The sequence below is a fragment of the Delphinus delphis genome, chromosome 15 (assembly GCF_949987515.2).
Source record: "Delphinus delphis chromosome 15, mDelDel1.2, whole genome shotgun sequence".
Taxonomy (NCBI): domain Eukaryota; kingdom Metazoa; phylum Chordata; class Mammalia; order Artiodactyla; family Delphinidae; genus Delphinus; species Delphinus delphis.
In genome coordinates, this window is record NC_082697.1 from 81,688,555 (window position 1) to 81,712,175 (window position 23,621).

The 23,621-nt window shown below is 40.9% G+C and overlaps 1 protein-coding gene across 2 annotated transcripts in view; it reads right to left on the reverse strand.

Annotated features, from left to right (window-relative positions):
• Nucleotides 1–2,519: 2,519 nt before the first annotated feature.
• LOC132438313 (cytochrome P450 3A28-like) overlaps nucleotides 2,520–23,621 on the reverse strand; it is a 42,670-nt gene continuing 21,568 nt past the window's right edge. Inside the window, exons 9-13 of one of the 2 annotated variants that reach the window (XM_060032386.1) lie at nucleotides 19,949–20,015; nucleotides 16,976–17,136; nucleotides 14,304–14,530; nucleotides 5,638–5,800; nucleotides 2,520–3,068 (exon numbers count right to left, since the gene is read on the reverse strand). In XM_060032386.1, coding sequence (XP_059888369.1) covers nucleotides 2,973–3,068; nucleotides 5,638–5,800; nucleotides 14,304–14,530; nucleotides 16,976–17,136; nucleotides 19,949–20,015 — 714 coding nt within the window. In that variant the 3' untranslated portion in view covers nucleotides 2,520–2,972. Of the gene's footprint in view, nucleotides 3,069–5,637; nucleotides 5,801–5,906; nucleotides 5,997–14,303; nucleotides 14,531–16,975; nucleotides 17,137–19,948; nucleotides 20,016–23,621 lie in introns of those variants that run through there. The other variant, XM_060032389.1, reaches the window with a different exon arrangement.

Below are 23,621 nucleotides of genomic sequence, written 5' to 3' on the forward strand. Positions count from 1 at the left end.
TTTCTACACTGTATCAGTGGAAAGCAGTAGGTGTCATGTGTTTTTGTAGCTACACAAACACACACACATACCTATCTATCTATATCTGTAACTCTCTGTCATCTGTCTATCATCTGTCTATCTATCATCTATTTATCTACCTATCTATCTATCTATCTATCTGTCTATATCATCCAGTCTGCTATCATCTACCTACATAGAAAAGCATGGATTTAATATGACCCTGCAATCCCACTTCTAGGCATATATCTGGAGAAAAACATGGCCCAAAAGGATACATACACCCCAGTGCTCACTGCATCACTATTTACAATAGCCAGGACATGGAAGCAACCTATTTCCATCGACAGAGGAATGGATAAAAAAGATGTGGTACATATATACAACGGAATATTACTCAGTCATTAAAAAGAATGAAATAATGCCATTTGCAGCAACATGGATGGACCTAGAGATTGTCATACTGAGTGAAGTAAGTCAGACAGAGAAAGAGAAATATCGTATGATAACCCTTATATGCAGACTCTAAAAAGAAATGATACAAATGAACCTATTTACAAAACAGAAACAGACTCACAGACTTAGAGAACAAGCTTATCCCCCCGCACAGGGCGGGAGGATAGTCAGGGAGTTTGGGATTGACATGTATGCACTGCTATGTTTAAAATGGATAACAAACAATGACCTACTGTATAGCACAGGAAACTCTGCTCACTGTCATGTGGCAGCCTGGATGGGAGGGCAGTTTGGGGGAGAATGGATACATTATATATATGGTTGAGTCCCTTTGCTGTGCACCTGAAACTATCACAACACTGTTTTGTTTTGCTTTGTTTTGTTTTTATATATTTATTGACTTAATTATTATTATTTATTTTTGGCTGCGTTGGGTCTTCGTTGCTGTGTGGGCTTTCTCTAGTTGTGGCGAGCGGGGGCTACTCTTTGTTGCTGTGTGTGGGCTTCTCACTGTGGTGGCTTCTCTTGTTGCAGAGCACGGGGTCTAGGTGCGCGGGCTTCAGTAGTTGTGGCTTGCGGGCTCTAGAGCTCAGGCTCAGTAGTTGTGGTGCACAGGCTTAGTTGCCCTGTGCATGTGGGATCTTCCCAGACCAGGGCTCGAACCCATGTCCCCTGCATTGGCAGGCGGATTCTTAACCACTGCATGACCAGGGAAGCCCTCACAACATTGTTGATCAGCTATACTCCAATATAAAATAAAAAGTTAAAAAAGAAAAGCATGGATTTACACTGATATATTCAGTTTCAATCGCTGACTCCACGGGGTTTATTCTGGTTTTCTCCCTCTCTGAATCAGTGACTCTCTTCTCCAACAGTGAGAATTCTGCCTTCCACCATCCTTTATATATTTACTTACTTGATCACCCCTCCTTTATGTACCCAAATCCATGATCCATCCCCTTCCACTCACGATGCCCCCTCCCCTTACCCTACTTGGGTTCTCCACACCCTAGTTAGTCTCTGGCTGCTGTTACAGGCCACCCCTATGAGTGGGTATTTTGGGTTCCCACACCCATGCCGGGCTGCCATCCCTGTGGACACCCTCTATTCCCTACTTTGTCTCTGACTTGGAGTCACTGTGCCCCCTTCTCTGCTCCTGCCCTGCAGTGTGAGGCTGCCCACGTTCTGTGTCCCACTTACTGGTTTAGGGCTGGATTATCCAGGAGGGCAAGGCAGGGGAAGGAAAAGGGAGGGAAGGGGCAGAAAAGGGAAAGGAAGAGCCCTGTACCCTTCTGATACCAAATGAAACTGACCAGTGCTTGTAGCCTTTCTGCCCAATCAACTGACCAATCAGCCACCTTTATTCCATGTTCATTGCATTAAGACAGTTGGGAATCGAGGATGGAATACAAAGAGGTATGAAAACATACGTGCTCCGGGACTTACCTGGTGGCGCAGTGGTTAAGAACCCGCCTGCCAATGCAGGGGACACGGGTTCAAGCCCTGGGTCCGGGAAGATCCCAGATGACATGGAGCAACTAAGCCCGTGCGCCACAACTACTGAGCCTGCGCTCTAGAGCCCACGAGCCACAACTACTGAGCCTGCATTCTGCAACTACTGAGGCCGCGTTCTGCAGCTACTGAAGCCCATTCACCTAAACCCGTGCTCTGCAACAAGAGAAGCCAACGCAATGAGAAGCCTGCGCACTGCAGTGAAGAGTAGCCCCCGCTCGCCACTACTAGAGAAAGCCCACGCACAGCAAAGAAGATCGAACGCAACCAAAACTAAATTAATTAATTAATTAATTAATTAATTTTAAAAAAGAAACAAAACATATGTGCTCCAAAAAAGGTAGATTTAAACTATAAAGGTAGATTTAAAAGGCAGATTTCTAAGCACTGGGAAAAGTCACAGTCAGTGAACTCTTACCTACTTAATATGTCAACCTGGAGTTTTTAAAAGGCCCCACCCACCAGGGATTGTGATGGTCAAAAGCATTTAGTCCCTGAGTCTCTCTGATTCTGCTGTATACATTCCCCCTAATGTGCACAAAGGCGTCAGATTATACTTTTGTAAAGAGATGTTTATTGACTTGCTCAATGTAATATTTAATTTAGAATATTCAAAATAAAACCTGTGACATAAATGTCACTACTTCAGTCACCACAATCATTCTTATTTTCATTAGAGTTTGTTGAGAAATTTTCATTCTGATTAGTGCTCAGGAGGAGTAGATGGTACTAACTACCATCAGGAAGTGGATGGAGATGGTCCTAGGAGAGCCCATGAAGTTGAGTATCCGGCACTTACTTGTCACCTCCTTTAATGACGCAATATATAACACTCCACACAGACAATGAGAAAGCTAAATGATTGGGCAGAATACCTAATTGTCCATCAAGGGCAGTAGGTGAAGCCTATCTTCATTTAATAGTTTTATCACAAAGTAAGTAAAGTCTCAGGTGTTCCTGGATACAGCTTCCTTGAAGATCAAAGCCCATGTCCTTCGAGAAAGTCAGGCTCCACTTACGGTCGCATCTCTTGACACAACCTTTAGAACAACAGGTTTTTCCAACTGCGTAAGTCCTACAGTGAACAATTTCAGGGGGATCTGCAACATTTAAACAAACACATGAGAACCGATTAATGGAGCCCCACCAACAAAAAAAAGCAAAGTAGACGAGATACATTATGGACAATAATGCTTTACAAACATGTAAAAGCTACTTTTAGCATCATGTATATTTGATTTTTTTAAACTACCGATTCAGTATGTTTGATAGATAGAGGGACAGATATAGGGACAGCCAGGATGTCTATATTTTCTTGATTGAATGTTAATAGTTTGTGTCTTCAGAGAATTGGTCTATTTAACGTATATTATAAAACATATGGGAATACATTTGTTCACGGTATTCCCTTTTCATGTCCTATCAGAATTTAACTTCCATTTTTATTACAATATAGTTGACTTACAGCAGTGCATAAATTTAAGGTGTACAGCAAAATGATTTGACTTACATATATCACAAAATTATTACCACAGTTTTGTTAACATTCATCATCCCATATAGATAGGAAAGGAAAAAAATAAATATTATTTTCCCTTTGTGAGAACTCTTAGGACCTACTCTCTTATACCATACAGAAATATTAACAATAGTCATCATGTTTTGCATTATAGCCCTAGTACTTATTTATAACTGGAAGTTTGTACCTTTTGCACACCTTCATTCAATTTTCCCTACCTATCTTTGATTCTTTATATTTACTCTATAAGCTGTGTTAAGAGGGATGGTGAAAACATTCATCCATCATTCATTCAGCAAAATATCTATTGAGCGCCTATTCTGTACCAGGCTTGATACAAAATCAGGTTGGCCTGTGTTCTTTATTAATTTAAATTTTAAGCAAAAATACTGAGTTTTAAAAACATAACAGATTCTTAGGCATTATGGCAAATTTCTCGGAAAAGGATATAGAGGTAATTTTGTGTATGTTGGAACTTACAAGGTAATCCTGAATAGGTATTACAATTTTAATTGTAAGCACATTCCTCAACTTCTAAAGCGTCCAATCACCTCTCCCAGTAGAATCCACCCAGTTTCATGATGGGAAGAGGTCGTTGTGAAGCATTATGTCTGTTTCTTAACACCTCCTGGCTCCAAGTGTACTGCAAATGGCGAACTTCTGATGACCACAGTGTTTGTTCCAGTACTTTTAGCCCCTTTCTCACCTTTAGCCCCTTTCAGAGTTGGGGGAACCAACAGTGACCTTCTAATCTCAGTTGACTGAAGGGCAAGCAAATTGTCGTGGAGGGAGAAGCCCCAGCCTGTGGATCGCTGGGTGGAGCTTCAGGGAGCACCTGCCCTTCCCAGGTGTGCCAGAGGCCCCATTCCTCTCAGGGCTGAGTCCCCTGTCTGTACACACCTACAGGACGGACACACAGACTCCCACAAGTAAAATGGAAACCGTCTCTATCCTCCTCTTCCCTGAGAAAGCCTACCCAAGGGGAGGAGCTGCTGGTTAAATGTGTGACTCCTAGAAATAAGCCTTATTACAGGGCTGTGCTTGAGATGAATGAACAATGGCAACTGTTCTTTGTGCTCCTCAGAGGAGAAATTCCAGATCTTTCTATACATGTAACACTTTGTATTTTAAAATTTCATATGACATACATATATTTCCCCTGCAGAAAAATAGACACACACACACTAAGCATGTATTTACATGTCATTTTTTTTACATTTTAAAAGTTCAAACTGAACATAATTTGTGTTCCAGAACTCTAACTCAACTGAAAGTCACTCTGCAAGCATTTACCGGATGACTGCAAGGCAGCATTGGGAGTTTATTAAAGAAATAAAATGAGGAGCTAGAGTTAAGGGTATTCTTAGGGGCAAAGAAAACATAAGAACCAAACTGGATGGTTCCACGGCAAAGTGTTAAGTTAGGTGGTAGGATCCATGATGCCAGCCTGTGGTAACTGATAACAGAGCAGAGGAGAGAGTGGGCTTTGGACTGGGTGGGGAAGGCTTCATGGAGGGGCTTGGGATTGAACTAGAACTTGAAGGGGGAAGAATAGAATGGGGGTGGGGAAGAGCACACATAGAGTTATTATTAGAATGTAAAGGGAGCCCATCTTGATGGCAGCAGGACCCCTGGAAGGTGAGGGGGCTGTGGGAGTCCTTCACATCTGGCAGAAATGCTTTCCATCAGGGGTTCTCACTGTGGCTGCACAGGAGAATCAGTGGGGCCGCTTTGAATGCCACACTCCAGGTGAATTATTTTAGAAAGTCTGAGATGACTTAGGCATCAGGGCTTTTTTTAAAGCACCACAGTAATTTCATTATACAAGCAGAGGCTGAGAACCACTGCCAGGAGAGCTTCTGTAAGTTCCAGTGGAGAAAAGCATCACTGAAGAGCCATGACTTTGCAGTGTGTGCTCTCATGACTGTGCACACACTTCCCTTCATTCCAGTGGACTTGAATGTGGGCCACAGACTTAGCCCTCCCTGGATATTGACAATTAAAGATTTCAGATGGCTCCAAACAGATTCTCTGGCTAACAGAATAAATTATTCTTTGAACTGATAACATGCTTAGATATATAGAGACCCATCAGTTAAAAAAAAGAACTCCCAATAAAATGTTATTCATGCAGAAAATTAACTACTGACCTGTGTTTCTTTACAAGGTTTGAAGGAGAAGTGCTGCAGGATTCTGACGAGAGCAAGTTTCATGTTCATGATAGCAAATCTCATGCCAATGCAGTTTCGGGGTCCAATTCCAAAAGGCATGTATGTGTAAGGATTTATGCTCTCCTTGTTCTTCTTACTGAACCTGTAACCATAAAAGTAGATGAAACAAGTTAATGAAACAGAAAAACCACAAGAGCTCCAGACCTGAGGTTTAAACTTAACTCTTGGACCAGTAGCATAAGAGATACCTGTGTGGTCTAGTCATTGAATCCAGCTGTGGTTATTTTGTGTGACAATGGATCCTTCCCATTCCCCTGACTCTACAGGAGCTTTCAGTCCTGTTGAGGAGGTGAGATAAATGCTGTTTAAAGAAAATTTATCTTTAAACACTAAAATTACATTCAGGGTGGTGAGATGTTCACATTCTGAATAGCAGTTAGGAAATGAGACTGGCTGAAGGAAACATGGGTTCCCATCTCCACGCACACTTATGTTGGTCACATGCTCATGGGGGAAGGAAGCTGGAGAAACGTCTCTGAGTATTTAAATTGTTATTTTTCAATTGTTTTCCTCTCCTTTCCCTTCCAGTTCCCTTGTGTCATTCTCTGGCTCTCTGTCTTTCTCTCCCCCACACAGGGGATGCTTAGGTCAGAATATGTACATGGGCATATGACTACTCCAGAGTGATCACTGACATCCTTGTCTATCTGTTCCACTAGCCATGAATTCCTTGATGGTTAGACCTCTGTTCTATTCAAATTTGACTCCTCGATATTTGAATATGTCAAGGAAAAAATGTATATTTGGGGAAAGTGATAATGGTGTTGCAGTTATGTATATTTTAAAGAGGCCCTATTTTGCAAAACATTTTGTAAGATTTACAGACAATGTGACTTAAAATAAGATGGAGAAGGGCAGCAGTGGCATGTGGATGGGACAGAGACATGGGCTGACGGTTGTTAAGCAGGGAATGTGCACATACAGGTACACTGAAAGCATTTCAGGTGGCTCCACCCTGAAGGCTCCACCCTGAAGGCTCTCGCGCTTCAGCTAGGCCCGCGCTTTCTGTGCATCACCTCAGGGAGCGCTCGCCTAGTGAAGAAGCTCAGGGTAAGGCAGGACTGAGAGCAAGTTGACGCCGGGAAGGAGACCCCAAAGAGGCCACAGCTGCAGGAGGCCAGGGTCTGGGCCGCCGTTGGTCTTCCCCGAGGGCTTCGACCGGGCCCTTCAGGCCGCCCGCCTAACGGACCCCACCCTGCCTCACTGACCCAGTTGCCCTCTTGCCAGAATGAGCTGAAGTCTGAAAATTGCTCAGCAGGACCAGGCATAGCACGGGACTCTTCTCTTGTGGTTTCACTTGCCAGTGACCACTATCTTGATAATTCCGTGTGGCTAACAGGGTCTTGGTGCTCCGGCCAGGTGTCAGGCCTGTGCCTCTGAGGTGGGAGGACCGAGTTCAGGACACTGGTCCACCAGAGACCTCCCGGCTCCACGTAATATCAAATGGTGAAAGCTCTCCCAGAGATCTCCATCTCAATGCTAAGACCCAGCTCCACTCAACGACCAGCAAGCTACAGCACTGGACACCCTATGCCAAACAACTAGCAAGACAGAAACACAACCCCACCCATTAGCAGAGAGGCTGCCTAAAATCATAATAAGGTCACAGACACCCCAAAACACACCACCAGATGCAGTCCTGCTCACCAGAAAGACAAGATCCAGCCTCATCCACCAGAACACAGGCACTAGTCCCCTCCACCAGGAAGCCTACACAACCCACTGAACCAACCTTAGCCACTGGGGGTAGACACCAAAAACAATGGGAACTATGAACCTGCAGCCTGCAAAAGGGGACTCCAAACACAGTAAGATAAGCAAAATGAGAAGACAGAGAAACACACAGTAGATGAAGGAGCAAGGCAAAAACCCACCAGACCAAACAAATGAAGAGGAAATAGGCAGTCTACCTGAAAAATAATTCGAGTAATGACAGTAAAGACGATACAAAATCTTGGAAATAGAATGGAGAAAATACAAGAAATGTTTAACAAGGACCTGGAAGACCTAAAGAGCAAACAAACAATGATGAACAACACAATAAATGAAATTAAAAATTCTCTAGAAGGAATCAATAGCAGAATAACTGAGGCAGAAGAACGGATAAGTGACCTGGAAGATAAAATAGTGGAAATAACTACTGCAGAGCAGAACAAAGAAAAAAGAATGAAAAGAATTGAGGACAGTCTCAGAGACCTCTGGGACAACATTAAACACACCAACATTCGAATTATAGGGGTCCCAGAAGAAGAAGAGAAAAAGAAAGGGACTGAGAAAATATTTGAAGAGATTATAGTTGAAAACTTCCCTAATATGGGAAAGGAAATACTTAATCAAGTCCAGGAAGCACAGAGAGTCCCATATAGGATAAATCCAAGGAGAAACACACCAAGACATAAATTAATCAAACTATCAAATATTGAATACAAAGAAAAAATATTAAAAGCAGGAAGGGAAACACAACAAATAACATACAAGGGAATCCCCATAAGGTTAACAGTTGATCTTTCAGCAGAAACTCTACAAACCAGAAGGGAGTGGCAGACATATTTAAAGTGATGAAAGGGAAAAACCTACAACCAAGATTACTCTACCCAGCAAGGATCTCATTCACATTCAATGGAGAAATTAAAAGCTTTACAGACAAGCAAAAGCTAAGAGAATTCAGCACCACAAAACCAGCTTTACAACAAATGCTAAAGGAACTTCTCCAGGCAGGAAACACAAGAGAAGGAAAAGACCTACAATAACAAACCCAAAACAATTAAGAAAATGGTAATAGGAACATACATATTGATAATTACCTTAATTGTAAATGGATTAAATGCTCCAACCAAAAGACATAGACTGGCTGAATGGATACAAAAACAAGAACCATATATATGCTGTCTACAAGGGACCCATTTCAGACCTAGGGACACATACAGACTGAAAGTGAGGGGATGGAAAAAGATATTCCATGGAAATGGAAATCAAAAGAAAGCTAGAGTAGCAGTTCTCACATTAGACAAAATAGACTTTAAAATAAAGACTATAATAAGAGACAAAGAAGGACACTACATAATGATCAAGGGATCAATCCAAGAGGAAGATATAACAATTGTAAATATTTATGCACCCAACATAGGAGCACCTCAATACATAAGGTAAATGCTAACAGCCATAAAAGGGGAAATCGACAGTAACACAATCAGAGTAGGGGACTCTAACACCCACTTTTACCAATGGACAGATCATCCAAAATGAAAATAAACAAGCTTTAAATGATACATTAAACAAGACGGACTGAATTGATATTTATAGGACATTCCATCCAAAAACAACAGAATACACATTCTTCTCAAGTGCTCATGGAACATTCTCCAGGATAGATCATATCTTGGGTCACAAATCAAGCCTTGGTAAATTTAAGAAAATTGAAATTGTATCAAGTATCTTTTCTGACCACAACACTATGAGACTATATATCAATTACAGGAAAAAAATCTGTAAAAAATACAAACACATGGAGGGTAAACAATACACTACTTAATAACCAAGAGATCACAGAAGAAATCAAAGAGGAAATCAAAAAATACCTAGAAACAAATGAAAATGAAAACACGACGACCCAAAACCTATGGGATGCAGCAAAAGCAGTTCTAAGAGGGAAGTTTACAGCTATACAAGCCTACCTCAAGAAACAAGAAAAATCTCAAATAAACAACCTAATCTTACACCTAAAGCAATTAGAGAAAGAAGAACAAAAAAACCCCAAAGTTAGCAGAAGGAAAGAAATCATAAAGATCAGATCAGAAATAAATGAAAAAGAGCTGAAGGAAACAATAGCAAAGAGCAATAAAACTAAAAGCTGGGGCTTCCCTGGTGGCGTAGTGGTTGAGAATCTGCCTGCTAATACAGGGGACACGGGTTCGAGCCCTGGTCTGGGAGGATATCATATGCCGCGGAGCAGCTAGGCCCGTGAGTCACAACTACTGAGCCTGCACGTCTGGAGCCTACGCTCCGCAACAAGAGAGGCCGCAATAGTGAGAGGCCCATGCACCGCGATGAAGAGTGGTCCCCGCTTGCCACAACTAGAGAAAGCCCTCGCACAGAAACGAAGACCCAACACAGCAAAAATAAATAAATAAATTACTAGAAAAAAACCTCCTACCCCCAACATCTTCTTTAAAAAAAAAAAAAAACAAACTAAAAGCTGGTTCTTTGAGAAGATAAACAAAATTGATAAACCATTAGCCAGACTCATCAAGAAAAAAAGGGAGAAGACTCAAATCAATAGAATTAGAAATGAAAAAGGAGAAGTAACAACTGACAGTGCAGAAATACAAAGGATCATGAGAGATTACTACAAGCAACTCTATGCCAATAAAATGGACAACCTGGAAGAAATGGACAAATTCTTAGAAAAGCACAACTTTCCGAGACTGAACCAGGAAGAAATAGAAAATATAAACATACCAATCACAAGCACTGAAATTGAGACTGTGATTAAAAATCTTCCAACAAACAAAAGCCCAGGACCAGATGGCTTCACAGGTGAATTCTATCAAACATTTAGAGAAGAGCTAACACCTATCCTTCTCAAACTCTTCCAAAATATAGCAGAGGGGGGGTTCACTCCCAAACTCATTCTACAAGGCCACCATCACCCTGATACCAAAACCAGACAAAGATGTCACAAAGAAAGAAAACTATAGGCCAATATCACTGATGCACATAGATGCAAAAATGCTCAACAAAATACTAGCAAACAGAATCCAACAGCACATTAAAAAGATCATACATCATGATCAAGTGGGGTTTATCTCAGGGATGCAAGGATTCTTCAGTATATGCAAATCAATCAATGTGATACACCATATTAACAAATTGAAGGATAAAAACCATATGATCATCTCAATAGATGCAGAAAAAGCTTTTGACAAAATTCAACATCCATTTATGATAAAAACCCTCCAGAAGGTAGGCATAGAGGGAACTTACCTCAACATAATCAAGGCCATACATGACAAACCCACAGCCAACATCATTCTCAATGGTGAAAAACTGAAACCATTTCCACTAAGATCAGGAACAAGACAAGGTTGCCACTCTCAGCACTATTATTCAACATAGTTTTCAAAGTTTTAGCCACAGCAATCAGAGAAGAAAAAGAAATAAAAAGAGTCCAAATCGGAAAAGAAGAAGTAAAGCTGTCACCATTTGCAGATGACATGATACTATACATAGACAATCCTAAAGACTTTATCAGGAAACTACTATAGGCAGTCAATGAATTTGGTAAAGTAGCAGGATACAAAATTAATGAACAGAAATCTCTTGCATTCCTATACACTAATGATGAAAAATCTGAAAGAGAAATTAAGGAAACACTCCTGTTTACCATTGCAACAAAAAGAATAAAATACCTAGGAATAAACCTACCTAAGGAGACAAAAGACCTGTATGCAGAAAACTATAAGACACTGATGAAAGAAATTAAAGATGATACAAACAGATGGAGAGGTATACCATGTTCTTGGATTAGTAGAATCAACATTGTGAAAATGACTATACTACCCAAAGCAATCTACAGATTCAATGCAATCCCTATCAAACTACCAATGGCATTCTTCACAGAACTAGAACGAAAATTTTCACAATTTGTATGGAAATACAAAAGACCCCAAACAGCCAAAGCAATCTTGAGAACGAAAAACGGAGCTGGAAGAATCAGGCTCCCTGACTTCAGACTATACTACAAAGCTACAGTAATCAAGTCGGTATGGTACTGGCACAAAAACAGAAATATAGATCAATGGAACAGGATAGAAAGCCCAGAGATAAACCCATGCACCTATGGTCAACTAATCTATGACAAAGGAGGCAAGGATATACAATGGAGAAAAGACAGCCTCTTCAATAGGTGGTGCTGGGAAAACTGGACAGCTACATGCAAAAGAATGAAATTAGAACACTCCCTAACACTATACACAAAAATAAACTCAAAATGGATTAAAGACCTAAATGTAAGGCCAGACACTATCAAACTCTTAGAGGAAAACATAGGCAGAATACTCTATGACATCAATCACAGCAAGATCCTTTTTGACCCACTTCCTAGAGAAATGGAAATAAAAACAAAAATAAACAAATGGGACCTAATGAAACTTCAAAGCTTTTGCACAGCAAAGGAAACCATAAACAAGACAAAAAGACAACCCTCAGAATGGGAGAAAATATTTGCCAGTGAAGCAACTGACAAAGGATTAATCTCCAAAATTTACAAGCAGCTCATGCAGCTCAACATTAAAAAAACAAACAACCCAATGCAAAAATGGACAGAAGACCTAAATAGACATTTCTCCAAAGAAGATATACAGATTGCCAACAGACACATGAAAGAATGCTCAACATCACTAATCATTAGAGAAATGCAAATCAAAACTACAATGAGGTATCACCTCACACCAGTCAGAATGGCCATCATCAAAAAATCTAGAAACAATAAATGCTGGAGAGGGTGTGGAGAAAAGGGAACCCTCTTGTGCTGCTGGTGGGAATGTAAATTGATACAGCCACTATGGAGAACAGTATGGAGGCTCCTTAAAAAACTAAAAATAGAACTCCCATATGACCCAGCAATCCCACTACTGGGCATATACCTTGAGAAAACCATAATTCAAAAAGAGTCATGTACCACAATGTTCATTGCAGCTCTATTTACAATATCCAGGACATGGAAGCAACCTAAGCGTGCATCAATAGATGAATGGATAAAGAAGGTGTGGCACATATATACAATGGAATACTACTCAGCCATAAAAAGAAACAACATTGAGTCATTTGTAGTGAGGTGGATGGACCTAGAGTCTGTCATACAAAATGAAGTAAGTCAGAAAGAGAAAAACAAATACCGTATGCTAACACATATATATGGAATCTAAAAAAAACAAAAATGGTTATGAAGAACCTAGGGGCAGGACAGGAATAAAGATGCAGATGTAGAGAATGGACCTGAGGACACGGGGAGGGGGAAGGGTAAGCTGGGATGAAGTGAGAGAGTGGCATTGACATATGTACACTACCAAATGTAAAACAGATAGCTAGTGGGAAGCAGCCGCATAGCACAGGGAGATCAGCTCGGTGCTTTGTGACCACCTAGAGGGGTGGGATAGGGAGGATGGGAGGGAGATGCAAGAGGGAGGAGATATGGGGATATGTGTATACGTAGAGCTGATTCACTTTGTTATAAAACAGAAACTAACGTACGATTGTAAAGCAATTATACTCCAATAAAGACGTTAAAATTTTTTTTAAATAAAGTATTTAATAGGCTTGTGCCTATAGAATATTCCTGTGTACGTGTCAAATCACACATACTTGTGAATATTTTTAAAATTCTCCATAATGGGCTTTTTTCCTAACCTTTGGATTTCTCACTGGCTGGCCCAGTCCCTCACCCACAGGTGAGCATTTATTCTCTGCTTGATGACTGAATGAATCAAAGGGAAGTACAGTGAGTGGTCTCTGGTTCCAGGTTCGTGAAGCTGCAGGACAGGGAGCTACTGAGCTTGGAGGAAGTGCAGAGGTTCCCTGGCCCAGAAAACAGAGGACTTGGTCCATCTGACTCTTCTGTCAATAAGTGCTATGTGTCACCATTGTGCTAGCACTCGGGACTCCATGGCAAACAAAACAACTCTTGGCCACCAGGGAGCTGATAGGGTGTAATAAAGGTCTAGATCCCAGCTACTGGCCTAAAAAGCTCATTCCAAATTTTGCTTACCATACACTAAATGGGAGAGCATTAACTCTTTCCAGGGTCCAATCTGTGCCCAAACCAGATCTTGGCTCTGAATTCCCAGAAGAGGATGCTCAAGACCCATCCAAGGAGGAAATCTCAGACATGTAGAGAACAGATGACTTCACTTTGGAAAGTCATCAAATACTGAGGTAGAAGGGACCTGACCCAGGTGTGCAGCCACAGACAGAACCAGGGCACCTGTGTGCACCTCCGTCCTCAGTGAGGCTGCTTGAACCATCAGGGATGAGACCCCTAGGTCCCAGCCTGCACTCTCACAATAATGCTAGAGGAAATGCAGCCAATGTTTAAAAATATGGAATGTGGGAACATGGGGTGAACTCAGAGAGCTAAGAGAGAACAGAGAGAAAGGCTTAAAGGGAATAAAAAGACAGTGGTTAGGTAAAGTATGGCATATGCATACAAACATATACACATAGAATGCTGTTCATACTTTACTGTTAAATAAAGAAGTTCAAAACCAAATAAAGTATAATACCATCCTGTTTTTAAAATCTATATATGCATAGAAAACTGTCCATAAGGACATATGTGACATTATCAATGAGGCCTATCTTAAGGTATTAGGAATGTAGACAGCTATAATTTTCTTTTTCTAGTCTATACTTTGTATAATTTTGACTCACATAATGAACACCCCTAAACAGAAAAATCTTCCAACAATAAAAAGATATACAAATAAATTATTGCATGATCACCCACTTGTCAACTATAATAAGAGTTGTCAAAATATGCAAGCACCAAAAAGGATCAGGGTGGGTGTCCTTTCCTCAGGGTCTTGTACCTTTCAGGACGGAACTCCTCAGGCTCTGGCCAGAGCTCTGGGTCATTGTGAAGAACGAAGAGTGGCACCACCACTGTTGTCCCTTTGGCAATGAACACTCCATTGACTTCCACATCCTTCTTACAGATCCTCTCAATTCTACCAGCAATTGGGAATATTCTGAGAGTTTCATTCAACACCATGTCAAGATACTCCATCTGTACCAGAGCCTCATAGGTGGGAGGCGCCTGGGAAGAGAAAACGAGATTTTGATAAATTAAGATTTCGGATCAACCTTCAACTCCATCTGTGTAGTCCTATTGAAATGTTAGGAGCTCCGGGGAATAATTTAAATTGGTAGAGGACCTTAGCATTTATAGACATTTTAATATCTATCATGTGCTTTGACCTGCTCAATGGCCCACAGAGGTGTGTAGAGTGGTTATGACTATGGGCAATGTTAGGACAATGCCCTAAACAGGGCCTGAAATCCCGCACATTATCATCTAGTGTATTTTCTTTCTCATGAGAACAAACGTGACCAATAGACTACGACCCTTAGTCTTAAGTGAAATAGGCCAAAGTCACTGTTTCCTTTTGAAAGTGAGGCCACACATCTGTACCAAGGAAAGAAATGTATAAAAGAGCAAATCCCCTGTTCAACATAAAGGTTTTTAGTTGAAAACTCCTGACTGCTAATGCTTTTCATTATATATATAAAGTTTGGAATCACTATATTATATGAAAACTCTATAAATAATTTGGGGAGAAACGAGTTCCTTTCTAAACCAAATACAAAAACAAAGAGCAAGATTGGGTGCTACAAGGAACACAATTTCAGATCCAGGGAAAGTTACAAGAGGATGAGAACCCTACTCTCAGCCACAGCCTCTGTTGCTGGAACAGTCTCCTATGGGCCCTTCAGGGGTGACTGTTAAGGTCTGAAGGTCTAAACAAGCCACTGCAGCCCCAGAGGCCAGCTCTCCTCACACCACAAAGAATTCCACTCTTGGCAGAGATCTGAGACCAGTGGGGGTGACACGTGGCTGTCACGTGGGGTTATATTTAAGGGGCAACATTGTAGAGGGTGAGAGTTGGCTCAGGAGACAGACACCCTGGCACATAGGTTGGTGTTTTCACCACTAGGTACACGACTAGTATGTGAAAGTACTTCATCTCTCTGTCGCTCAGGTTTCTGAAACGTCACATGGAGATAATTAGAGTTGACACTTCATAGGCTTGTGTGGCAGACACACTCACTGCTCACCCAGTATCCACGTAGTCCCTGTATTTCCCAGCCCACTTGAAGTTACAGGAAACCAGCTTTGCCAATGGGCTGTGAACCGAGGCGATTATGTCAGTTCGGGGACAAATCATTTGAAAAGCCAGTGAGCAACGCTCGAGTCCCTTATTCCCCAGACAACAGGAAGTCCTCATGTTCCAGATAAGGTAGCTACAGGAAGGTGGAGCCTCTTAGCCTGTATCCCCGAGTAACGCTGTGGAGCAGAGCTGCCCTCTCCCATCCTCCACTAACAATCCATGTTGGTCATGTAGATGTGGGTTAGAAGTAAACCTCTGCTCTGTAAAGCCACTGAGATTTGAGGGCTAACCTGTTACTGAGGCATAACCTAGCTTCTCCTGACTTATACAGAATCTTATGAAGGTTAGATTCGTTTATAACTAGAAAGTACTTAGATAGACATATATCGTAAGAAGCAAATGTTAGCCAATAGTGTTGTTATTATAAGTATTATTATAAAAAGGGGAGGACACAATGCTTTAGCTAGCCTGTCTCTTAGTGACCTTTTCACCTTATTGCATCAAAAGAATCCCAATATGAGATTTACCAGAGAAGACAGATCATCTCTAACTTAGGTAGGCACTACAATCTATCCTTATCTTGTATTTGAAGGACTCAGGATTCTGAACGGTGATAAAACTTGTCTAAAAGCACAGCCAGGACTCAAACTCACGTCCTCTGTTTCCTACTTTAAGCCCTTTGTTGTTACAAGGCTCCTCCTAGTCTGCAGTGTACCCAGGGCGGTAGACTGAATTAATGGTCCCAGTTCTCCAGTCCTTCCTGGGTCCATGCCCTTTGTCATCTAACCCAGTGGTGCCTCCCATTCTGACTCAGGTTGGCCAGGTGACTCACTCTGAACCAGTGGAAAGTTGGCTAAGTGTGGTGCTTGCAGAAATTTGAAAGTCACCCACATGACTGGGCTTCCTGCTCGTGCCATCTGCCATTGCCCTGAGAAGCAGACATGTGGAGTATGAGACATATGTGGAGCACGTGTGGAGCTGAGTCACCCTAACTGCATAGCCAAGGCCAGCCTACATCAGCCAACACCCAGAACCAAGGAAGTCCAGCCATATCAACAGATAACTAACTATGCAGACACTGGAGCAATAAATGCTTACTGTTAGATGCCACTGAGGTACTGTGATTTTTACATGGCATACTGTAATGTATGATATGCCAGTACCAGCATTTTTTCCACAGTACCTATATTCCTGTGTGTACCACACATAACCTATGTTTTCCCCTCTGTTTTGTACGCTTTAGATCCTTCCTAAATAGCACAGGTTAAAGATTTGAGGCTCATGCTTTCTGCAAATATATTCTAAGAAGTGATGAGGAGGCATTCTTGCTAAGGCTTCACCTTCCCCCTCTCTCTCCAGGTATCATCACTCACCTTATCGGGGAAAGTTGCATCAACCTCCTCCTGCAGCTTTTGTTGGACGTCAGGGTGAGTGGCCAATTCATATATAACGAAGGAAAGACAACTGCTAGTGGTCTCGTAGCCAGCAAAAATAAAGATGATACTTTGGGCCATGAGTTCTACGTCAGACAGAGCTAAAAGGAGAGGAGAGACATTTTAGATAAACCACATCAATATAAAACATCACAGCTTAGATGATGAGAAATCCAAATGAGACTGCCAAATCCCTAGCGGGAAAATGTAAAAGCAATTGAAAATTAAACTGGTAGTGCTTTGTGTTCTCATGTCTTCCTTAAAGAGCCAGGAAAAAGCAAGAATTGTCTGAATCCAGCTTTCCCCAGTGCCTATACTCTCCTCAGCCCCTGCTGCTGACTACACCACCTCCCTCATGGCACAGCTGGGTAATTTCAAGAGACAGCAATTTTGTCTTACTTACACAGTACTATTAGTATGTCCCTTGGAGAATCCTACAAGTGCTTTAGCTGTAATTAATATGGGGTAATATTCTCTTCCAGAATAATTTAAATTATTCTAGCTAAAGTAAAACTTGATTCTTTGGCAGATTTTACAAGACTAAGGCTATATTGTAGGGAAAATGAAGTTATCTTTTATCTAAACATGTTTGCGGGAACTTAAGAGAACAATATAAGGCTGTTTCTACTCAAAGTGTGTTGATGGACCTCGAGCATCACGAACATCTGGGAACTTATGAGAAATTCAGAGTCTTCAATCCTAAACTAGAACTACAGAATCAGAACTTTCACGATATGTGATGACTTGCGAGCAAAACCTGGCCTGAGAAGCATGGATTATACATTTGACAGGCATCAGGCAATGGAAGACCTGGGGCATAAGTCTTCTCTGGGGGATCTCAGATATGTACAGAAACTACAGAGATTGACTAAAAGCTAAAAGAGTTGTGATTGACCCTAGTCTAATCAATGGCATTAAAGTAGAAGGAAGAATGTGTCCCTAGAAGGGTACTAGTCAGCACGCAATATAGAAAAATAGGGTCCAGGGAGTGGAATTAGCAATGCTTATTCAATCATGGCCTGAATGTCATCTTCTCAGTACACGCCCCCTCTCTTTGCTCTCCTTTAGCCTCACTAAACAGCCCATGTAATTATAAATAGGTCTCTCTTTTTATTTTTTCCCAAGACACCAAGCGTGATCAGGCTCTTATCTATTTGATGGGACAGAAGTAGGACCTTTAGTTACTTAGAGCGCTCAGATCAATGTTGTACCTGCCCCAACCAAGCAATTCACACACACACACACACACACACAAACAATACAAAATGAGTGTGAAAAAGATCTACACATAGTTTTAGATATAGTTATAGTGGTGTGCTGGCGTCAGCTCGTCCCTGCTCAAGAACAATTTTTTTAAAATTCAAGAATTTTGTGAGATGGTTGTCAAACCATTCATAGCTTGAAATTAACCACATGGGAGTATTCATGTCATGGAATAAACTAAAGATCAGGGCCTTCTTGTTTGAAAGAACAAGACTGTTTATATCACTGTTTATGGGTGATACAGAAATCCTTATGTTCATCAGTCTTGTAGAAATATATTTGATGTTCTTAACTTTGTCCATTGAGAGGATCTAGAAGCAAAGAAACCCTAGTAGCAATGAGCATTCCTAAGATCCCAGATTTTGATTTCTAAATACCATTTCTCACTAAAGGGAACCAGAGTTCCTTGGGAAAAAATGGCTGATTCCAGGGCTACTCAGGGGAAATAAAAGAGAAACCTGGACTGTCTTACATCAGAAAGTGAGGAAGTTCCCAAAAAATGATAGATTAAAGAATACTGGATAATCTGTGTGCTGTGCTGGTGGATATAGCTCATTATAAATTTGTTAAAAACCCATGGAATGTACAAAACCAAGAATGAACCCTAAGGTCAACTATAGACATTGGGTGATAATAATGTATTAATGTACGTTCATTGATTGTAACAAGTGCACAACTCTGGTATCATCTTTTGATAGTGGGGAAGCTGTGTGTAGTTGCGGTAGGATGTATATACTGGAAATCTCTGTACTTTCCACTCAATTTCGCTGTGAACCTAGCTGCTCTAAAAAATAGTCCGTTAAAAAAAAAGATTTAAAAAGAAGAAAGAAGAAAAGAAAAGAGAATACAAGATCGCACTTGAAAAAGCTCCAGTGGACAAAACTGAAAGAACCTGAAAATCAAAATGAAGAATGATGTAAGAGAGTAACTTAGTTATACATGAGATCATGCTGATATAAATAAACAAATAAATGATTGGGGGAGAATGGACAGCTCTCCCTACAAAAGAACATCAATTCATAAATACAGAAGAATGATGGAATTAGAAAGTCATCATATTGCAACCACCACAGTAACAATGGTTTCAGTCAAAAACCATCCATGGATGGTAAAACTAGTGGGTGACAATTTGAAGAGGAACACTATATTTCCAATCTCAAAGGTTTCTCCCACCAGCTGCTTGTTAATGACAAAGGAAAAAATTGAACTTTACAGTAGACTAAGCTAGTGAACACAACTATAACCAAGTGTTCCAAGTTAAGGTCATCAACACTGGGGCAATGTTCCTCCTGATGGGATGAAGTCTTGATGCAAATTTCCAGGCAGAGGTTCTGACTCATTGGGTCCAGAGGAGCCTGAGAATTGACATTGGAAACAAGCTCCCCAGAGGTTCGGCTGTAGGTGATCCACAGACCATGACTGACTGATGGGCATGACATCCTTGTTATACTTGCCCTTCAAGCTCTGAACAAAGTTGTGCCTGCGTACACCTACGAAGTATCTCTTGCTACCATTTCTATCTGACCACGTGTCTTCCTTCAACTTGGCAGAAATCCCCAGCTGCCTGGAAAACTTCCTGCACATTTTCAGAACCACCCCCTAGCTCTGTGCCCCACCGACAGTGGCCCCTCTGAAGCTCTCCTTGGTTACCTTTATGGGTGCCAATTTCTTTGGAATTCTGAGAGTTAATCATCAGCTGAAGAAGATCCACTCGGTGCTAGAAGCAGAAAGAGAAACGTCAGCGACTGAAAGTCACCTGTGACGTCAGAGATAAATCAGGAGCGCACATTTCACACCTCTTCCCTGAGAAGACGACCCCTTAAAGAGCAGAAGGCTGACGAGTACTGACTAAGTCCTCAGTGACCAAAACATCCACCTACAAATCTTGGAGATCATGATGTTTCCCTGAGAGAAACCCAGCCATCATGTCCATCTGCTTTTTGGTCCTCACTCTCTCTGATCTTTGGTTTCTCTGGCTTTTGAAACAGCTTCTTAACTAAAGAGTTATCTGCTCTCTCTCCTGTCATACCTGTTTGCTTAGGAAAAGATCCATGACATCAGTCCCTGTTTTCCCTCCAACTTTAATTCTTTTTATTTATTTATTTATTTATAGAGCAGGTTCTTATTAGTTATCAGTTATCCATTTTATAGATATTAGTGTATATATGTCAATCCCAATCTCCCAATTCATCACACCACACCTGTGAAGCCATCTGGGCCTGGGCTTTTGTTTGTTGGAAGATTTTTAATCACAGTCTCAATTTCAGTGCTTGTGATTGGTATGTTTATATTTTCTATTTCTTCCTGGTTCAGTCTCGGAAAGTTGTGCTTTTCTAAGAATTTGTCCATTTCTTCCAGGTTGTCCATTTTATTGGCATAGAGTTGCTTGTAGTAATCTCTCATGATCCTTTGTATTTCTGCACTGTCAGTTGTTACTTCTCCTTTTTCATTTCTAATTCTATTGATTTGAGTCTTCTCCTTTTTTTTTTTTTTTTTTTTTTTTTGCGGTACGCGGGGCACTCACTGTTGCGGCCTCTCCCGTTGCGGAGCACAGGCTCCAGACGCGCAGGCTCAGCAGCCATGGCTCACGGGCCCAGCCGCTCCGCGGCATGTGGGATCTTCCCGGACCGGGGCAGGAACCCATGTCTCCTGCATCGGCAGGCAGACTCTCAACCACTGCGCCACCAGGGAAGCCCGAGTCTTCTCCCTTTTTTTCTTGATGAGTCTGGCTAATGGTTTATCAATTTTGTTTATCTTCTCAAAGAACCAGCTTTTAGTTTTATTGATCTTTGCTATTGTTTCCTTCAGCTCTTTTTCATTTATTTCTGATCTGATCTTTATGATTTCTTTCCTTCTGCTAACTTTGGGTTTTTGTTGTTCTTCTTTCTCTAATTGCTTTAGGTATAAGGTTAGGTTGTTTATTTGAGACATTTCTTGTTTCTTGAGGTAGGCTTGTATAGCTATAAACTTCCCTCTTAGAACTGCTTTTGCTGCATCCCATAGGTTTTGGATCGTCGTGTTTTCGTAGTCATTTGTCTCTAGGTATTTTTTGATTTCCTCTTTGATTTCTTCAGTGATCTCTTGGTTATTAAGTAGTGTATTGTTTAGCCTCCATGTGTTTATGTTTTTTATGTTATTTTCCCTATAATTGATTTCTAATCTCATAGCATTGTGGTCAGAAAAGATGCTTGATATGATTTCAATTTTCTTAAATTTACTGAGGCTTGATTTCTGACCCAAGATGTAATCTATCCTGGAGAATGTTCCATGTGCACTTGAGAAGAAAGTGTAATCTGCTGGTTTTGGATGGAATGTCCTACAAATATCAATTAAATCTATCTGGTCTATTGTGTCATTTAAATCTTGTGTTTCCTTATTAATTTTCTGTTTGGATGATCTGTCCATTGGTGTAAGTGAGGTGTTAAAGTCCCCCACTATTATTGTGTTACTGTCTATTTCCTCTTTTATAACTGTTAGCAGTTGCCTTATGTGTTGAGGTGCTCCTATGTTGGGTGCATATATATTTATAATTGTTATATCTTCTTCTTGGATTGATCCCTTGATCATTATGTAGTGTCTTTCCTTGTCTCTTGTAACATTCTTTATTTTAAAGTCTATTTTATCTGATATGAGTATTGCTACTCCAGCTTTCTTTTGATTTCCATTTGCATGGAATATCTTTTTCCATCCCCTCACTTTCAGTCTGTATGTGTCCCTAGGTCTGAAGTGGGTCTCTTGTAGACAGCATGTATATGGGTCTTGTTTTTGTATCCATTCACTGAGCCTGTGTCTTTTGGTTGGAGCATTTAATCCATTCACGTTTAAGGTAAATTATCAATATGTATGTTCCTATTATCATTTTCTTAATTGTTATGGGTTTGTTTTTGTAGGTCCTTTTCTTCTCTTGTGTTTCCCACTTAGAGAAGTTCCTGTAGCATTTGTTGTAGAGCTGGTTTGGTGGTGCTGAATTTTCTTAGCTTTTGCTTGTCTGTAAAGCTTTTGATTTCTCCATCGAATCTGAATGAGATCTTTGCTGGGTAGGGTAATCTTGGTTGTAGGTTCTTCCCCTTCATCACTTTAAATATATCATGCCACTCCCTTCTGGCTTATAGAGTTTTTGCTGAGAAATCAGCTGTTAACCTTATGCAATTAACCTTATGCAGTATGTTATTTGTCATTTTTCCCTTGTTGCTTTCAATAATTTTTCTTTGTCTTTAATTTTTGTCAACTTGATTACTATGTATCTCAGCATGTTTCTCCTTGGGTTATCCTGTATGGGACTCTCTGCACTTCCTGGACTTGGGGGCTAATTCCTTTCCCATGTTAGGGAAGTTTTTCAACTTATAATCTCTTCAAATATTTTCTCAGGTCATTTCTCTCTCTCTTCTCCTTCTGGGACCCCTATAATGTGAATGTTGTCCCAGAGGTGTCTTAGGTTGTCTTCATTTCTTTTCATTCTTTTTTCTTTATTCTGTTCCATGGCAGTGAATTCCACCATTCTGTCTTCCAGACCACTTATCTGTTCTTCTGCCTCAATTATTCTGCTATTGATTCCTTCTAGTGTAGTTTTCATTTCAGTTATTGTATTGTTCATCTCTGTTTGTTTGTTCTTTAATTCTTCTAGGTTTTTTTTTAAACATTTCTTGCATCTTCTTGATCTTTGCCTCCATTCTTTTTCTGAGGTCCTGGATCATCTTCACTATCATTATTCTGAATTCTTTTTCTGGAAGGTTGCCTATCTCCACTTCATTTAGTTGTTTTTCTGGGGTTTTATCTTGTTCCTTCATCTGGTACACAGCCCTCTGCCTTTTCATCTTGTCTATCTCTTTGTGAATGTAGTTTTTGTTCCACAGGCTGCAGGATTGTAGTTCTTCTTGCTTCTGCTGTCTGCCCTCTGGTGGATGAGGCTGTCTAAGAGGCTTGTCTCCAACTTTAATTCTTAATGAATGACCGCATAAATCAATCCCCTGATATTTGCAGAGTTCATCGGCAGCTTTTGTAGAAGCATCTTCAAGCCCTTCACCCTTCCAGAATGCTACACATTCTTCAGTGACATCCTGAGTACCCAGCCCTGTCCCCTGACCTGCAGACATACTTGTGCTGGCCTCCAGCCCTCATGAAGGCAGAGCTGGGTTAACCCACTTGTGGCTTCATTGGCCAGAGAAGACTCCTGCCCACTCCAACTATGAGTAAGCTCAACTTTTAAAATGACTACACTGCATCAGGTGGCTGACAGGGCCTTCCATTGGACAACGTGTGAAATAGGAAGCTTGGAACTGAAGTGATTCTTTGCCAAGCTAATATTTGGTGAAATACCAGTGAA